Source organism: Helianthus annuus, chromosome 17 (assembly GCF_002127325.2).
Source record: "Helianthus annuus cultivar XRQ/B chromosome 17, HanXRQr2.0-SUNRISE, whole genome shotgun sequence".
In the NCBI taxonomy this organism is placed as follows: domain Eukaryota; kingdom Viridiplantae; phylum Streptophyta; class Magnoliopsida; order Asterales; family Asteraceae; genus Helianthus; species Helianthus annuus.
In genome coordinates, this window is record NC_035449.2 from 154,006,968 (window position 1) to 154,022,724 (window position 15,757).

A 15,757-nucleotide genomic window follows, 5' to 3' on the forward strand; every position below is an offset into this window, starting at 1 on the left:
CATTTGGTGAAATAATCCACCGCCACAATCAGGTACTTTAACTTTCCGGGGGCTGGCGGGAAAGGTCCTACGATATCCACGGCCCATTTCTAGAAAGGCCACGTCGCTGTCACCGGCACTAGGCTGTTCTTAGGCCTTATTGTTTGAGGAGCGAATTTCTGGCAGCTGCGGCATTTTCGTAGTTCCATTACGGCGTCTTCATGCATCCCTGGCCAGTAATACCCCGCGCTATGTATTTTGGCTACTACTGCTCGAGGTCCGGCGTGTATACCGCACAGACCCGCATGGATCTCGCTGATGAGGTACTTTGCCTCTGTTGGGGAAACACATCGCAGCAAGGGGCCAGGTAAGATTTTCGGTATAGGACACCATTGTTGATTTCATATTGCAGCGCTTTCGTTTGTATCTTCTGTGCTTCGCCCTTGGCGGGAGGTAACTCCCCCGTCTCAAGGAAACGTAGAATCGGAGTGTACCAGCAAGGGTCCTCCATTGTAACGGCGGAGACATTCCGTGGTTCGATTGAGGGTGTCTGCAGCATTTCGACTTTGACTTCCTTTTCCATACCTGAGGTGGCGAGTTTGCTGAGAGCGTCTGCTATCTGATTTTTGCCTCTATGTACATGGTTGAGCGTGACGTTGTCGAAAGAGGCCATGAGTTCTTTTGTCTTCTCCAAGTATTTCGCCGTTGATTCATCCTTGGCTTCATACGTCTCGTTTACCTGGTTGTTGACCAGCAGCGAGTCAACGTACGCGTCTACCCTTGCTGCCCCCATGGATTTTGCCATCCTTAGACCTGCTAGTAGTGCTTCGTACTCCGCTTCATTATTAGAACATTCGAAATCGAAACGTAAGGCGTACATCAGCCTGATTGCATCTGGACTTATTAGCATTAAGCCGGCGCCAGATCCCTTTCCGCTAGATGATCCATCAGTGTATAGCTTCCAAGTCTGCCGGGTAGTGCTGGATTCCGGGATGTCCTGGAAGACTGGATCCACAATAGCTTCTCCTTCCGGTATTTCGGCCAGAAAATCAGCGATCACTTGCCCCTTAACTGCCGTTCGCTTGTGATATTCAATATCCAAGGCGCCAAGTTCAATAGCCCACTTGGCCAACCTGCCAGATATCTCCGGCTTGTGCAGGACTTGTTGCACGGGGTAATTGGTTAGGACTTGCACGCGATGTGCCTGAAAATGTCTTCTCAGTCGCCTTGTGGCGTGTACCAGTGCTAGGACTAGCTTTTGCAGTGTGGGGTACCGCGTTTCAGGTCCCGCTAACACCCGACTTATATAATATATCGGTGTTTGCTTTCCATCCCGTTCAACCATGAGCACAGCACTTACCGCCGTATGAGCTGCTGCTAAATACATATTTAGTACTTCATTGGGCCTTGGCGCTGTCAACATGGGCAGCCTCTCTATGAAACGCTTCATGTCTTGCAAAGCTTGCTCGGCTTCGTTGGTCCATTTGAAGTTTTTCTTGTTGAGGCAATCTTTTAACGTTTTTATGAAGGGTAATGACTTTTCAGCGTGTCTTGCTAAGAACCTGTTGATCGCTACTAATCGCCCATTTAGGGCTTGAGCTTCCTTCAGTGTTCGTGGGGAAGGCATTCGCGCTATGGCGGCTACCTTCTCTGGGTTGGCTTTAAAGCCATCTCGGGTGACTACTACACCCAAGAACTTTCCTTCTTCCACCCCGAAAGAGCATTTCTTTGGGTTTAACTTTATGTTGTATTCTCTAAGTCGCTGAAAAGTTTCTTCGATATCTGCTAACATCTGCTTTTCTTCGCTGCTTTTAATTACAAGGTCGTCTACATAGACCTCCAAATTTCGCCCAATCTGTGTCTCGAACACCTTGTCCATTAGCCTCTGATAGGTAGCTCCTGCGTTTCGTAGGCCAAAAGGCATTTTTGTATAACAGAAAATGCCCACATCGGTGTGAAACGCTGTTTTTTCTTCGTCTTCTTTGGACATCTTAATCTAATGGTATCCCTTATACGCGTCCAGGAAACATTTGAATCGGTAGGGTATCAGGGAGTCGACCTTTAAATCAATCTCGGGTAGCGGGTACGCATCCTTTGGGCACACTTTATTTAAATCTTTGAAATCGATGCACATTCGCCACGTGCCATCTGGCTTTTTTACCATAACCAGGTTGGATACCCATGTATGGTATTGCGTTTCCCTGAGGATTCCAGCTTCCACTAACTTTCGTACTTCTTTAACAACCGCCGCCCGTCGGTCCGGGGCCATGCTGCGTTTACCCTGAGCAACCGGCTTAACGCCTGGGAGTGTGGCGAGCCTGTGTTCTGCTTTATCACGGGGGACTCCCGTCATGTCGGAGTGTTCGAAAGCGAAAATGTCCACATTTCTTTTTAACAGTTGGTTCAGGTCATTTTTAACTTCCGGGGACAGAGTGTCCCCAATTGTGACCATTTGGTCTGGATGGCGTGTGCTTAGCACCCATCTTTCTGGGCCCGTGGCCCCGGTGGGCCCCTGGCGGCACCGTTTGGTACTTAGTACTTCTCCAATTTTATCACGAAACACAGTAGCGATACCTCGCGGTGTGGGGAACTTCATAAAACCCCTCGCCGTGGAGACTATGGCGTCCAATTTCCCCAGGGTGAATCTTCCGATTATCACATTGTGGTATGACTCAGCGCGGACCACGAGGAAGGTTAGTAGTATGGTTCTTTCTTTGGGTGACTGCCCAAAGGTTACTGGGAAAGTGATTTGACCAATAGGATCGACCTTTTCCCCTGTGAAACCTTTGATGGGGGCGTGTACTGATTCAAGCAACTTCCTATCTTCTGGTTGCATTCTGTTGAAGCAATGTTCATAGATAATGTCTTCTGAGCTCCCAGTGTCGACTAGGATTCGCCTCATGCGGTAGTCTCCTACTGCCGCGGATATGATCAGGGCATCTGTGGTGAGGTGCAAATCCTCCATTCGAGGTTCTATGGTCATTGTTGCCAACATCCAAGGCTCGAGCGTGGAGAAACTCCGTTTTGCCCCCCTTCCCATATCCGCGTGTACCATGTTCAATTCACGCGGCCTTTTGCCTGCCGCTTTGTCATTCTCCTCCTTGACCACTGGCGGGCCTTGCTTGATGTCTCGTACTAAGTGTGCCAACTTACCTGACTTCACAAAGTATTCGATCTGTTTCTTAAGCTGAAAACAGTCGTTGGTGTCATGCCCGCTTCCTTTGTGGTACTCGCAGTATTTACTCATATCCTTGTTAGGGTTGTCTTTCAACGGCTTTGGTGGATTAAGCCTGAGGTTTTCTGAGGCTAGAATTTCAGCCGGTGTCTTGCTTAAGTTGGGATATTCAGACCGAGGTTTCGACGGCTCGTTCCTTGAATAGGAGTTTCGGTGCCTGTCGTATCGCGAGTCTTTGTCGTTTCTCTGGTATCGGTCCCCCTATTTTTGCTTTTGGATCCCCGGTGATCTTTTTCCTCCTGATTCTTTAGGGCTTCTTTCTTCCTATTGGCTGCGTGACTGGCTGCTACCTCCTTTTATTGTATAACGTATACTTTGGCTATTCGAAGTATTTCGTCTATGGTTGGGGGTACACCATCCCTTCCATGCAGCGTTCTCAATAGCTCATCGTCGTTGACTCCCTGGAGGAAAGCTCCACAAGCCAGGTCATTCGTCACGCCTGGGATCGCCAAGCTTTCTTTGTTAAACCTGATAATAAAATTTTCTACCGTCTCATTGTCCCGACGACGGATGTGGAGGAGTTCGTTTCTATCTTTCGTATGTCGGCGCTGCTGACTAAACTGTAGGATAAACTTTGATTCCAAATCTTCAAAGCTGTCTATTTCGCCTGTGGGCAGGCTGTCCCACCAAACTCGGTCCGCTCCCACTAGAGTTTGTACGAACATTTTGCACCATAGGGGCATGGACCAACAGGCCACTTCGCCGGCGCTCTTGAATAAGTTGAGATGATCATCCGGATCGGCGAGACCATCGTACTTGCCGACCGTTTGGGGCATTTTGGGTTTCTCCTTGATAGGAGCCTCGGCGATCCTACGAGTGAATTTGGACCGGAACGTCGCGTCTACCGGCTTGTACGGTTTGGTAAGTTCATCTTCTTCCACATTTACTGGCTGTGCCGGTGGGGCGTCCGTACCCGGGGCAGGTCCCCCTATTGGGTTGGAGTTTCCCAATGGGGTTGCCCGGGGCCTGACCGCGTTTCCTCTGTCGTACATGGGCTCAGTCGGAGCTTGGGTATACATTGGTTGTGGAGTTGGGACATTCCACCATGGCGGCATGTAAGCCGCGTATGGCGATTGAGTGCTTCCTTGCGCGGTTCCCTGGAGAGGGTACGCCGAACCCCCGTATGAGGGTAAATACCCATAAGGGGGTGCGTAACAATACCCCGGGAAGTATACTTGGTTTCCTGGTGTGACAGGGGCATTCATTACCCCGGCTGGCATGATGACCGGCTGGTGCGGCGGGGTAGACAATGCCGCCGTGAGCGCCGCTGAGTATAGCGGCGGCATTGAGTTGGAAACCAGCGGCTGATAGTGTTGAGGCATACTAATCTCTGACACGACGGTGCTGGGGCTCGCCGATGTAATGACAGGAGTGGAGAATAGGCGTGAGGCCTGTGCATTAGTCGTTGTCGCCGGGGTGAACATATTACTGCTAGCTCCCCCCAGCTCCCTTGACTGTAGTTGTGAGGGCATATAGAGAAACGGACTCGTAACCACAGTCTGGGAAGAGACGGTGGTGATGTTGTCAAAGCCTGGAGGTGGACCCTCTGCCTCAAACTCCGGATCCAGCGACCTCGTAATGGCTGGGGAAGACTGTGGTACGGTACCGAGGCTCGCCCCCAACGTCAAATTATTGTTTATCACCATTTGATCTGCCACGTTCTGATCACTTGCCATGAGGTTCTGTCACTAAATAGGTCCCACGGATGGCACCAATGAAGAAACACTGACCTATACAGTGGTTTCGGACTAGGACTTCAATGATTAGTGACCCGAACGCTTGGCTGCAAAACAGAAACACCGTTAGGACTCGTTACAGGAATGGGGTTATTCCTGTAACCACCCTCCGGCGTGAGAATAAGTCTCGGTTTATGGGAGTAAAAGAAATTAAGGGGAGGAAGTTATGTGAGAGCAAGATGATCATACCTTATACGTTTACCTTTATTTATAGGTTTTCCATTAGGGTTTCCCTTAACCTAGGATATATTCCGATAAGTTAGAGATTTACATGATCTTCCCAAAAAGTTGGAGATTTGGTTGTGTAACTTCCATGCAGATATGGAAGGTTCTAGAATAATCATTTACATTTATATTAAAATAATAGGTTGTAACCGGGTCGGGTTGACCGTTGCGGGTCACACCTCGTCAGTGTGTTAAAGTCACGATGACATATAATACAAAACCCGACACGTGCACGGACATCAAAAAGATTGAGATACGTTATGTATGCATGCACAATATTACATAACATGATTATCGAAGACGAAGGCATGCGAATACGATCCAAATGACATTCATGAGAATGTTGAGCTGGTTGATGAGGGGCAACAAGAATCAAATACGTGGGTGTTACATAATGATTATGTGCATGAGAACCTTTGTACGGATTTAATCAACCATATTTAGAATAACTTCCGTGTCGATCCAGATGATGTTTCCGATCTCGTTGATAACGAGTAGTGGTGTTCGCAGGTTTAAACACAATTTATTTATTTTATGCTTCTAGTTTGTATTCTTACATTAAAATTTATGTTTTTTTAACTTGTAACTTTCTTAAATTGTATGAAATATTTAATTTTCTTAACAACTTTTCTTACTTATTTTATATTCACAAATCAAATAAATAAATAAATAAATAAATATTATTTATAATAAAACGAATTAAATAATAAATATAAGAAAATGAAAGGTGAAAGGGAAGCACACTTTGGATGTGGAAGGAAAGAGTGACGTGAAGGATGGGAAAGATGGAGGAAAGAGGGAGCACACCTCATAGCTTAATCCAAATTAGATATTTTCAATATCACATGGTATATTTAATGTATATGTGTCCATGTCCCAACTTCCTTACTACATATACTCTAGGCATAAACAAGCATAGAAGTAAATTACTTTGCCTCTAAATATACATAAATAACTCGGATCTCACAAATTACTTACTGGTTCAAACAAGGTTGCCTCATTTTAAAATTTTGTGTGTTATGAAAATAATTTTTAATTAGTTATTTATAAATAACCTTCATATAAAAATCCAGGATACAATGAGATAAGAGGCTCAAACAAAAAACATATTTAATATTTTCTTGAGTACTCAACCATCACATATCGAGTAAAGAGTACCTGTAACTTTAAAAAAAAGTAGAGTACCTATAATCATATGAAAATCATGAAAGCCAGTTGCTAAAAAAGAAGATAGAATCATAATAATACTGATTCAAACAAGGTTGCCACATTACCTATTATCACATGAAAACCACTAAATTTTGTTTTTTAACTTGAAAGCTAGTTGATCTAGTGTTTTTGTCGAATAACCGTCATTGCTAAGCGCGCTTAGAGCCGCTTCTTTAAGCTCTTGAGTCCGAATTCGGATTGCTTCCCCTTCGTCACCTTCCAATAAACCCTTGAAAACCCGAACAATCTCTAAACGATCCACAATTCCATTTTCATTCAACTTAGCTCTCATAGCAACTTTCAGACCCTCGGCCAACATTAAAGCATTCATCTTTTGTTCTGCATATAGTGGCCAAACAATCATCGGTACCCCTTGAACTATAGTTTCAAGAACCGAATTCCAACCACAATGAGTTACAAACCCTCCTGTTGAGCGATGACTCAATATTTGGGCTTGTGGTGCCCAGTTAGGCACCACCAACCCATGATTTTTAGTTTTTTCTAGAAACGTTTTTGGTAAAAAGTCAAAACTGCCCTCATGGCCATGACTATTGAAGAAGGTAGCATCCGCTATATCATTTGGGGTTCTAACCACCCATATGAATCTTTGCTCACTCAACTCCAAACCCATGGCTAACTCAGTGACTTGCTCAGAAGAAAGGGTCCCACCACTCCCAAAACATATGTACAATACAGACCCACATGGCTGACCATCTAACCATTTTAAACAGCTTGACTCGTTTACACCCTTATTTGACTCAACGGACCCGGACTGTATCAATGGTCCAACCGGGTAAATGGGCGGCTTACCAGGTTCCTCTAGTTGTAAAGCTTCAATCGCTCCACTCTCTAACCCCTTGAAGCTATTTACCACTATGCCATCAGCCATGAGATACCTCTTTGCATTATGCAAAACCCTTTTATATGCATCATTACTTCGGTCCTGAAGCGGGTCAAGCAGGTCCTTACCATGAATCGGTATACAACCCGGTATCTGAATCGGGTCGGGCACGTCCCTATACTCGCATGACACCATTTGATCAAGCTTTGGAAGATGAAGACACAAAGACAAAATCATGGCGGATGCTGGGAAAAAAAGATAACGTGGAACACCGAATTCAATCGCGACATCGAAAGCATCTGTTCCAAACAGATCAACAAACAAAGCAACAATGTTTTTGTCTGCCATCATGGAACTAATGGTTGCATGGAGAGCAGTAACGGATCGGGTCACCATGAGACTTATTCGGGTCTCAATCTTGGCATCTTGAGGCAAATCATCAAAGTTTACAGGTGGGAGGAGGGTGTAGTTGATGGCATTTGGTAGTGAATCAAGAAACTCACTCTGTGATTTGGATAATGGGCCTTCGTTTGGGATGATGAAAGTTGCAGAAAGATTGTGTTGGGATGTAAGTTTTTTGGCGAATTCAACCAATGGGATGAGGTGGCCCATCCCTGGGCTGGGTACAATGGCGATATGTGCTGGTTTCTCCATTGAAATTGGAGCGAAAGAATAGTGTGTGTGTGTGTGTTTTGGTGTGTGAAGAAGTGGATGATGAATGAATGGATGAACGAAAGGTGTTTAAATAAGCAGATTTTTTAAAAAGTTGAAATCGACCAAACAGTTAAAAGCGAAGCAAGTGCTCGGTTTAAAACTTGGAACTAGTCACGTGAACAGAACTAAATGTTTAACCTTTTTATTATTTACATACATGTACGTTTTAGGAATATATATAGTTACGCATATGTATTGTAACAAAAACTATATGTATATCTTTATCATTTTTAAAAATTAGAAAATACAAACTAATGATGAAAATAGGTTCAAACTGTAAAAACCAAAACGTTAAATCAACAAAGCCTAAAATCGGTTGGTTTAGCCGACCCATCCAACCTGATTAATTTGCTTTGTCAGTTATGTTGATTATATCATTAGACATGTAGCCAAAACATAGAACGTTAATCATGTTTATCAAGACAACATATAAACTTGTGCGTAAAATTATAGGCACTTACTTGGGAGAATCCTTATCTTAGCTGAAGATGATGATGAAGCCATGATTCCGTTATGATGCCTTTGATTGATGGAGACTAAGGGAGAAAACTTGATTGGTATTTTTAGGAGTTTTATTATTCTCTAAAATGAATGAATAAGATGACCATCCATTTTATAAGTTACTCAAACTCCTGGCATTCTCTATAAAGGCATCTAAGGGAAATCATAATGGTCCCTTAATTTATAAATATTCACAATTACTTCCATCAAATAAATGTTAGGGACCCGTTATGTCATGTTGGTAAACATAACTCAAATGATCCATAGGCCACGTTATGGGTTATTTCTTACATTCTTCCACTTGTCCGAGTGATCATTTATGATGAGTATTAAGTAATTTTGGCCAAGTTTAAAACACTCATCTAGTTTCATGTTAAAACTATAGCAGAGAGTTACAAATATTCGAATTGAACTCAATTCAAGACCACCAACAGTCATTACTAAAGTCTCAATATAAAACACTTAATCAAAAAACCAACATGTCTGAAATATAATCCTTAGGGTAAGTAATTACCTTACATAAGTTTTGTCTATAAATCATAAGGTGCGCACAAACATTAGTATAGACAAAATAAAACATTCAAGGAAATAATAATCGTTCATATACAATGTATGCTTTCATACAAGGTCTTTACTAAAACTCATTCTCATTACAAGATCTTGGAAAGTTCTGGGTGGTAGATCTTTAGTCATCGGATCCGCTAGCATATCTTTAGTGCTTATGTACTCGATACAAAGATTATTTTCCTCTACTCGTTCTCGAATGAACAAAAACTTTGTATCGAGGTATAAACCAGCTCCACTTGAACTGTTACTGTTCGAGAAACTAACATAAACTAAGTTGTCACAGTAAATCTTCAATGGTCGTGGTATGGAGTAAACAACTTTGAGTCCAGTGATGAGTTTTCTTAACAACATCCGATGGCATGTTGCATTGTACACTGCAACATATTCTGCCATCATCGTTGATGTTGTTGTTAACTGTTGTTTACTCTTCCATGAAATTGGTCCGTCTGCAAGCATAAAGATGTACCCCGAAGTCGATTTCTAATCATTTTTGCATTTAGCAAAGTCAGAATCGGAATAGCCTACTACTTCCAAGTTGTCAGTTCTTCTGTGTGTCAATTTATAGTCTTTTGTTCCTTGTAGATATCGTAACACTTTCTTTGCTGCTTTCCAATGATCTAGGCCAGGATTTGATTGATATCGGCCTAACATTCCAGCAATATATGCAATATCGGGATGAGTACAGACTTGAGCATACATCAAACTTCCTACTACTGAAGCATAAGGTATCAATCTCATTTGCTCCTTTTCAACCTCTGTTTTTGGACACTAAAAAGAGCCGAAAACATCTCGCTTAACTACTGGAGCCACCGATGGAGAGCATTGTTGCATGTTTTAACGTGCAAGAACACGATCAATATAAGCCTTCTGGGATAAACCTAATATCCCATTAGTATGACCTCGGTGTATTTTGATGCCTATTACGTAAGAGGCTTCTCCGAGATCCTTCATGTCAAATGTCACACCCCAACTGATGGCGGAATCATCGGGGCGCGACACTAGGCGAAGCAGATTGCTCAAGAGAATCCATAACAACTATTTGGTGACAATATTTAATACGTTCATTATCCCATACTAAGTAACAATATTTCATCAAACAGTCATACAGATTTCATGTCTCTCAAACAATACATATCCAACAACCTAGATTTTATGTGGGTTTCTTGACTTCCTAGTCTTGATTTGAGATAAACAACTAACCTGCAACATACGTTAAAATAAGTCAATACAAAACGTATTGGCGAGTATACAAGTTTGCATAGATATAGTATAGAAAGCGTTTACGCATAACCAACATGTAACACATAATAGGCGAATCAAGTAAGCTATCAACAATGATACATCCTAACCACGAGACCGCATTGGAGAGTATGCGCGACACATGTTCAGCGAACACGTGAAGTAAAGTGATGTGATCCCTAGCAACCCCTGTCCAAGACAGGTGCTAAGTCCAAACTATAGTACTATCTTTGCTAGAGGCGGTCCGGCACGTAACATTGTATAAGCATAGCACAAATAATTCAAGCAATCACGTATAACATGCGAGTGTGGTTAGCGTTTGAAATACGTTTAAGTGTTGTGCTTTTGATAGAGAATGTATGTTACACCCAAAAGTGCGTTAAGCGAAAAAGGGTTCGAGTATACTCACAGTGTGTGTTTAGCTAGTAAACAAAATCTGTATTGGATTAAAGGGAGCGCACTGAGTTAGCCTGTAAACGGGGACAGTGGCATAAGTCGTAAACAGAGTGTCGAATGGGGTAAGTGTTCGACAGGGGATCCGAACGGATGGTCATCCGGGCGGATGGCCATTCGAACGGATGGGTTCCATCCGGACAGATGGTCATCCGTGCGGATGACCATTCGAACGGATGGCTATTCGAACAGGGCGTGTGTGTTTATGAATCGTTAAAAATTCGGAGTTTAGTTGAAAAGCGTTTGACATTGGAAATTATAAAGGTCAGGTCATTCGGTCGGATGGTCATCCGAACGGATGGCCATCCGAACGGATGGCCATTCGAACGAGATGATCTGTAGTTGAAGTTTTTGTAAAGTTTTCTAAGTAACAAGTTTTGAAGTTTAACAGAGACGGCGTGACGACGTATCAAACAACAGAAACATAACCACCCCAGTTCATTCAGTCGGATGGGTATCACACTTCGGACATATGAGCTGTTCTTGATGAGATTCCATGTTTGACCCATTAATCGGTCCATCTCTCCGGTGGAAATCCGTTTTCAAGCCAGCTCTCGACTAAGAAACGAGTCGAGAGTCTGAGTGAGTCCAGATTCCATCAAAAAATGTGTGAAAACCGAGAAATAGTTGAAAATAGTTGAAAAGTGTTGAAATCGTTTATAATCGGTTGAAAAAGTGTGAAAATCCTTTAAATCCGGAACCATTCTTGATTAAATGGTGCTCCACAACAGTTTGCATGAGCAACCGAGTGGAAACCACCTTCAAGAGGTCTAAATTAGATGATTTTGAAGAAAAAGCTAGTGTTTGTGTGCGATTTTGATGAAGAAGATGATGTAGAAGTGATTAGAGATGAAGATTGTGCAAGATTTAGGGGGAAAAAGCTTACAAATTGGCCTTGATTCGCGATTGAGAGCGACTGAGAGCGGGTGAGCGGATGAGAGAACCAAAGTGTTGAAATGAGACACAATGGCCCTATTTATAGGTGAGGGTGGGAGTTAAGGCGGTGCGATCGAATGGGTTGTGATCGGATGGCTTCGTCCGGTCGAATGGCCATCTAGTCGGATGGTCATCCAGGCGGATGGTTATCCAAGCGGATGTCCATTCGGACGGCCGAGCTTGTGTGAGTTAGTTTCCAACTTTGGTTCGTTTGGTGCGTTTTGTTGCGTTAAACATTGTGGGTACTTTAAGCGTTTTAGTGAGATAAGTAGTATCGTGTTATGTTGTGTTTCAGTGCGATAAATTGAGTTGCGCGTGCCAGCGAGTGCGCGTTTAAACAAGTATTAGTACTTAGATATCTATATATAACTAGGAATATTATATATAATAGGTCATACCATCAGTAACTGCGTTTTGAGTTTGCGTTTGAGTTTGCGTTGAGTTTGCGTTTGTGAATAGCGTAGTAATAGCGTAATAGTATATGTGAAAATGTAAGCGTAGTGATATAGCGATGTGTTTGCGAAAATATGCGAAGTAGCGTAGTTTGCGATATAGTTTACATTATGATCCTAATCTCTGGTACTAGGCGTAACGAGTGTAGCGAGAGTAGCAAACGTGAATGTGCAGGTTATTATAGTCTCCCCTACTTTAGGAAATTTTGTCCCGAAATTTATTCACAAGGAGGACTGTGAGATACGAGTAAGTAGCGACAAAGCATTAGGGTAAGCGGAGGTTGAGCGAGCGATCGATCGAGGATTGACAAGTGAGAGCGTCGCAGTGACATGAGGAAGGCGATGAGTAAGGCGATTCATTTGACTAAAGCATGGCAATTCACCGGTTAGCGATCTGAAAGTGTCTTTAAGTTCTCGTAAAGGTTTCATCGAAAAGAGATTTTAAGGAAAACTTAGTTCACGAAAATTTCTTACGGCGTGGCGTTAAACTGAGTCGATGTTCATACCAACGTTGTTGGAGGAGTTTTGTTAAATTATTAAAAGATTTTAAGGAAACTTGATTTACGAAAAGTTTCTTATGAAGTGGTATTAACCTGAGTCGATAACCAATGTTACAAGAGAGTTTTGTTTGTTTAAAAAGGTTTTAATTGAAAATTTTCAGAAAGGTTTTCATTTATTCCCAAAAGTTTGCAAGATAAATTTTGTTTTTACAAAAGGTTTTAACAGTACAAAAAGTTTTAAGTAGCGTTGAGCCCCACATGGCACCTTTCCACGAAAGTTTGTTAATATGGCTAAAAGACTTATATATAAGAAGTACCAGCGGCGTATCCACCATGTTTTAGCCATATTGCCTCTATCCCGTGAAGCAATGTCATGCGTGTCGAAATGGTACGGATAGATTCTGTGTCCTCGGTCCAAGCGATTAGTGGTTGGACCAAGTTTGAGAGGGAGATTGAGTAAACTGAGCGATGAAGTTGTTTACGAACTCAGTTTAGCGATACGATTGTGCGCGGATAATTCAGCGATTGAAGCATCGAGGCAGCGTGAGTGTTGAGTGCGATAAACGATACGTGGTAAGCGGTAAGCGATAAGCGTTTAAGAGATACGCGATAAGCGATAGGCGAAAAGCAATGAGCGATAAACGAGAAGCGATAAACGATACACGATAAGCGGGAAGCGATAAGCGATACACGATAAGTGAGAAGCGATAAGCGATAAGCGGGAAGCGATACGCGATAAGCGATGAGCGTTGAGAGAGAAGCGATGCGAGTATCGAGGCATTGAGATTGGCGTGTGCGATAAGTGTTTAAGCATTGAGGGGTAAAGCATTAGCGAAGCGAGTTAGATTTCAGTGAAGGTGCGATTGCATGCGTGTAGACTTACGAAAAGTCTAGCGTTGACGCGTTTGAGATGCGATGAGATGTTACGCCTTGCGAAGGAGTTTAGTGTGTTGAAAATAGTCTCAATAGTATACGAGGTCTAATAATGTTCAAATCCACATGGCATTTTCTTCACAGAAGTTTGTTAGCATGGCAAAGCACTTATATATAGGAAGTACCAGCAGCGTACCCCACCATGCTTCGACCACACCACTTCCGTCCCGTGAATAGATGTCACATTTTGTCGACATGGTTAAGACGCTTATATATCATAAGTACCAGCGGCATATCCACCACGCTTAACCATGCTTTAATGTTATGGCATCATTGGAACTTACTACGATCTCCGTGCACTTACCAAAATAATCTCGTGTGCACCCGTGATTAATTCTATCCTTGCACGTTTATCGTAACTTATCCCAAGGACGCGTAGTTAGGGTAAAACACATTATATCGTGATGTGTCATATAGTGCTAGTAATATAATCTATGTGAACTTAGTCTAAGTGCGAGGACGAGGAAGAGAGAGAGAGAGCGACAGAGAGTCAACATCGCATATTGTGGCGACACTGAGCAATAGAACAGGTAGAACATGTGCAACATATAATAAGAGTAACGTCGCGAATCGTACCATCAACAGCGTCGTTTTGCGCCTGGTTGGTGTTGATGTTGAAGACTCTTGCTGGGGCTGTGGTTGCTGCTAGAGCTTCTTCTGCCTGTGTTGCGGCTGTTGTTGCTTCTGGTGCGGCGGCTACAGGGGTTGCGAGCTGTGTTGGTGGTGCGCGGAGTGCTAGTATGCCTTGATGTCGTTGCCCTGTGCAGCAGTGGCGGGTGAAGTGACCGTAACAGTTGCAATTGATGCAATAACGACAGCCGGCTCCCGCCTGGTGGTGATAGGTGCATCTCTAACACAGGGGAAGAGTTCCCGCGTAGTTACGCCTTGGGTAAAGCGGAACTGCTCGGAGAGGCTCTGGTTGAGGCAGTTCAGTTGTTGAAGAGTTTAGGCTCGAACTCTTTCTCTCGCGGCTACGCTGAGCATCTTGTGGTGATGCGTTGTCATTGAGGGATTCGTCTGAGGATTTGTCGAAGGAGTCGTCGGAGGGTTCGATGATGATTGCTTGATTAGCCTTCCTAGGCTCCTAGTGGACTCTTTAGAGAAGAATCCACATAGGATTCACTTGTCATTGATTTCTGCGGCCAAGAGATAGGTTTCTTTGATGGTAGCAGGTTTGGTAGCTTCGATAAAATCGCCCACACACTCGGGCAAAGCATGGATGTACTTCTTGATAGCTTTTTCGGGAGTGTCGACTTGACTTAGGCAGATGATGCTAAGCCGTTTGAACCTTGCTGTGAGGCCGGCGTTGTCACCTTCAACTTGCTTGATTTCCTAAAATTCGTTTTCTAGCTTCTGAACTTCGTGAGGAGGGCATTACTCTTCCTTCATGAGCTCTCTCAGCTCGTTCCATGAGAGCGCGTAGGCTGCCTCGCTCCCGCGGTTGTTACGCTCGGCTGTCCACCAGTCGAGGACTCTTGATTGAAATACTCCTGTAGCGTACATGGTACGAAAATGCTCGGGGCACCCACTCTGACGAAGGGTAAACTTGATGGCATCAAACCACTGGAGTAGTTGAGATACACCTCCTTCACCTGTGAAGACCATCGGGTCACAAGCTTTGAATTGTTTGTAGGAGAATGTAGACTTTGGCGTGTTGGTCTTAGAGTCTTCTGAGGTTTGAGAGTCGTTGGGAGATTGAATCTGCGAGACGATTTGAGGAATAACCTTGGCCATTTCCTTGGCCACGAGCGAGGCTATCCTCTTATCAGCGTTTCTTTGGGACTAATGTCGCGAGTTGGAAGCGTTCGATGACATCTAGACAAAGAGAGAGAGAGATTTGGAGTGAGATTCGATCATAATGATTTTGAGATTTGCGATGCGGTTGAGCGCGTTAAAACTTGTCATAGTTGATATAGTAATACGTATTCACATAGGAGCCACATAGGAGACACGAAAATCCTAGATTTTCACGTATTCACTTAAGCGTATGCGATCGTACATCATTTATTAAATATGGATATAATAGCGCGAGGAGGTGTTTAAGAGAGAGAGTTGTTAGACTTTAGTTTTGTTGCGGACATTCGGCTCTTGTTTTAGATTGCGATGGCTGTGTGAGTTGTGCATTCGTAAAGCGGGGAAGCGAAAATCGGTAAATCGAGAAATCGATAAAGCGTAAAATTTCCAATTGCAAACATATAAGCATAATAAATTGCGTAAAATCAGCGATTGCAGGCTAG

At 43.4% G+C, this 15,757-nt stretch overlaps 1 protein-coding gene across 1 annotated transcript; it reads right to left on the bottom strand.

Annotated features, from left to right (window-relative positions):
* Positions 1 to 6,260: 6,260 nt before the first annotated feature.
* Positions 6,261 to 7,960, bottom strand: LOC110920739 (hydroquinone glucosyltransferase). Its single transcript, XM_022164936.2, has one exon. The coding sequence runs from the start codon at positions 7,877 to 7,879 to the stop codon at positions 6,470 to 6,472; it is 1,410 nt and encodes a 469-aa protein (XP_022020628.1). The 5' UTR covers positions 7,880 to 7,960; the 3' UTR covers positions 6,261 to 6,469.
* Between the last annotated feature and the right edge of the window lie 7,797 nt (positions 7,961 to 15,757).

Coding starts and splice junctions, on each gene's coding strand:
- LOC110920739 (XM_022164936.2), bottom strand. CDS start 7,879: ATGGAGAAACCAGCACATATCGCCATTGTACCCAGCCCAGGGATGGGC.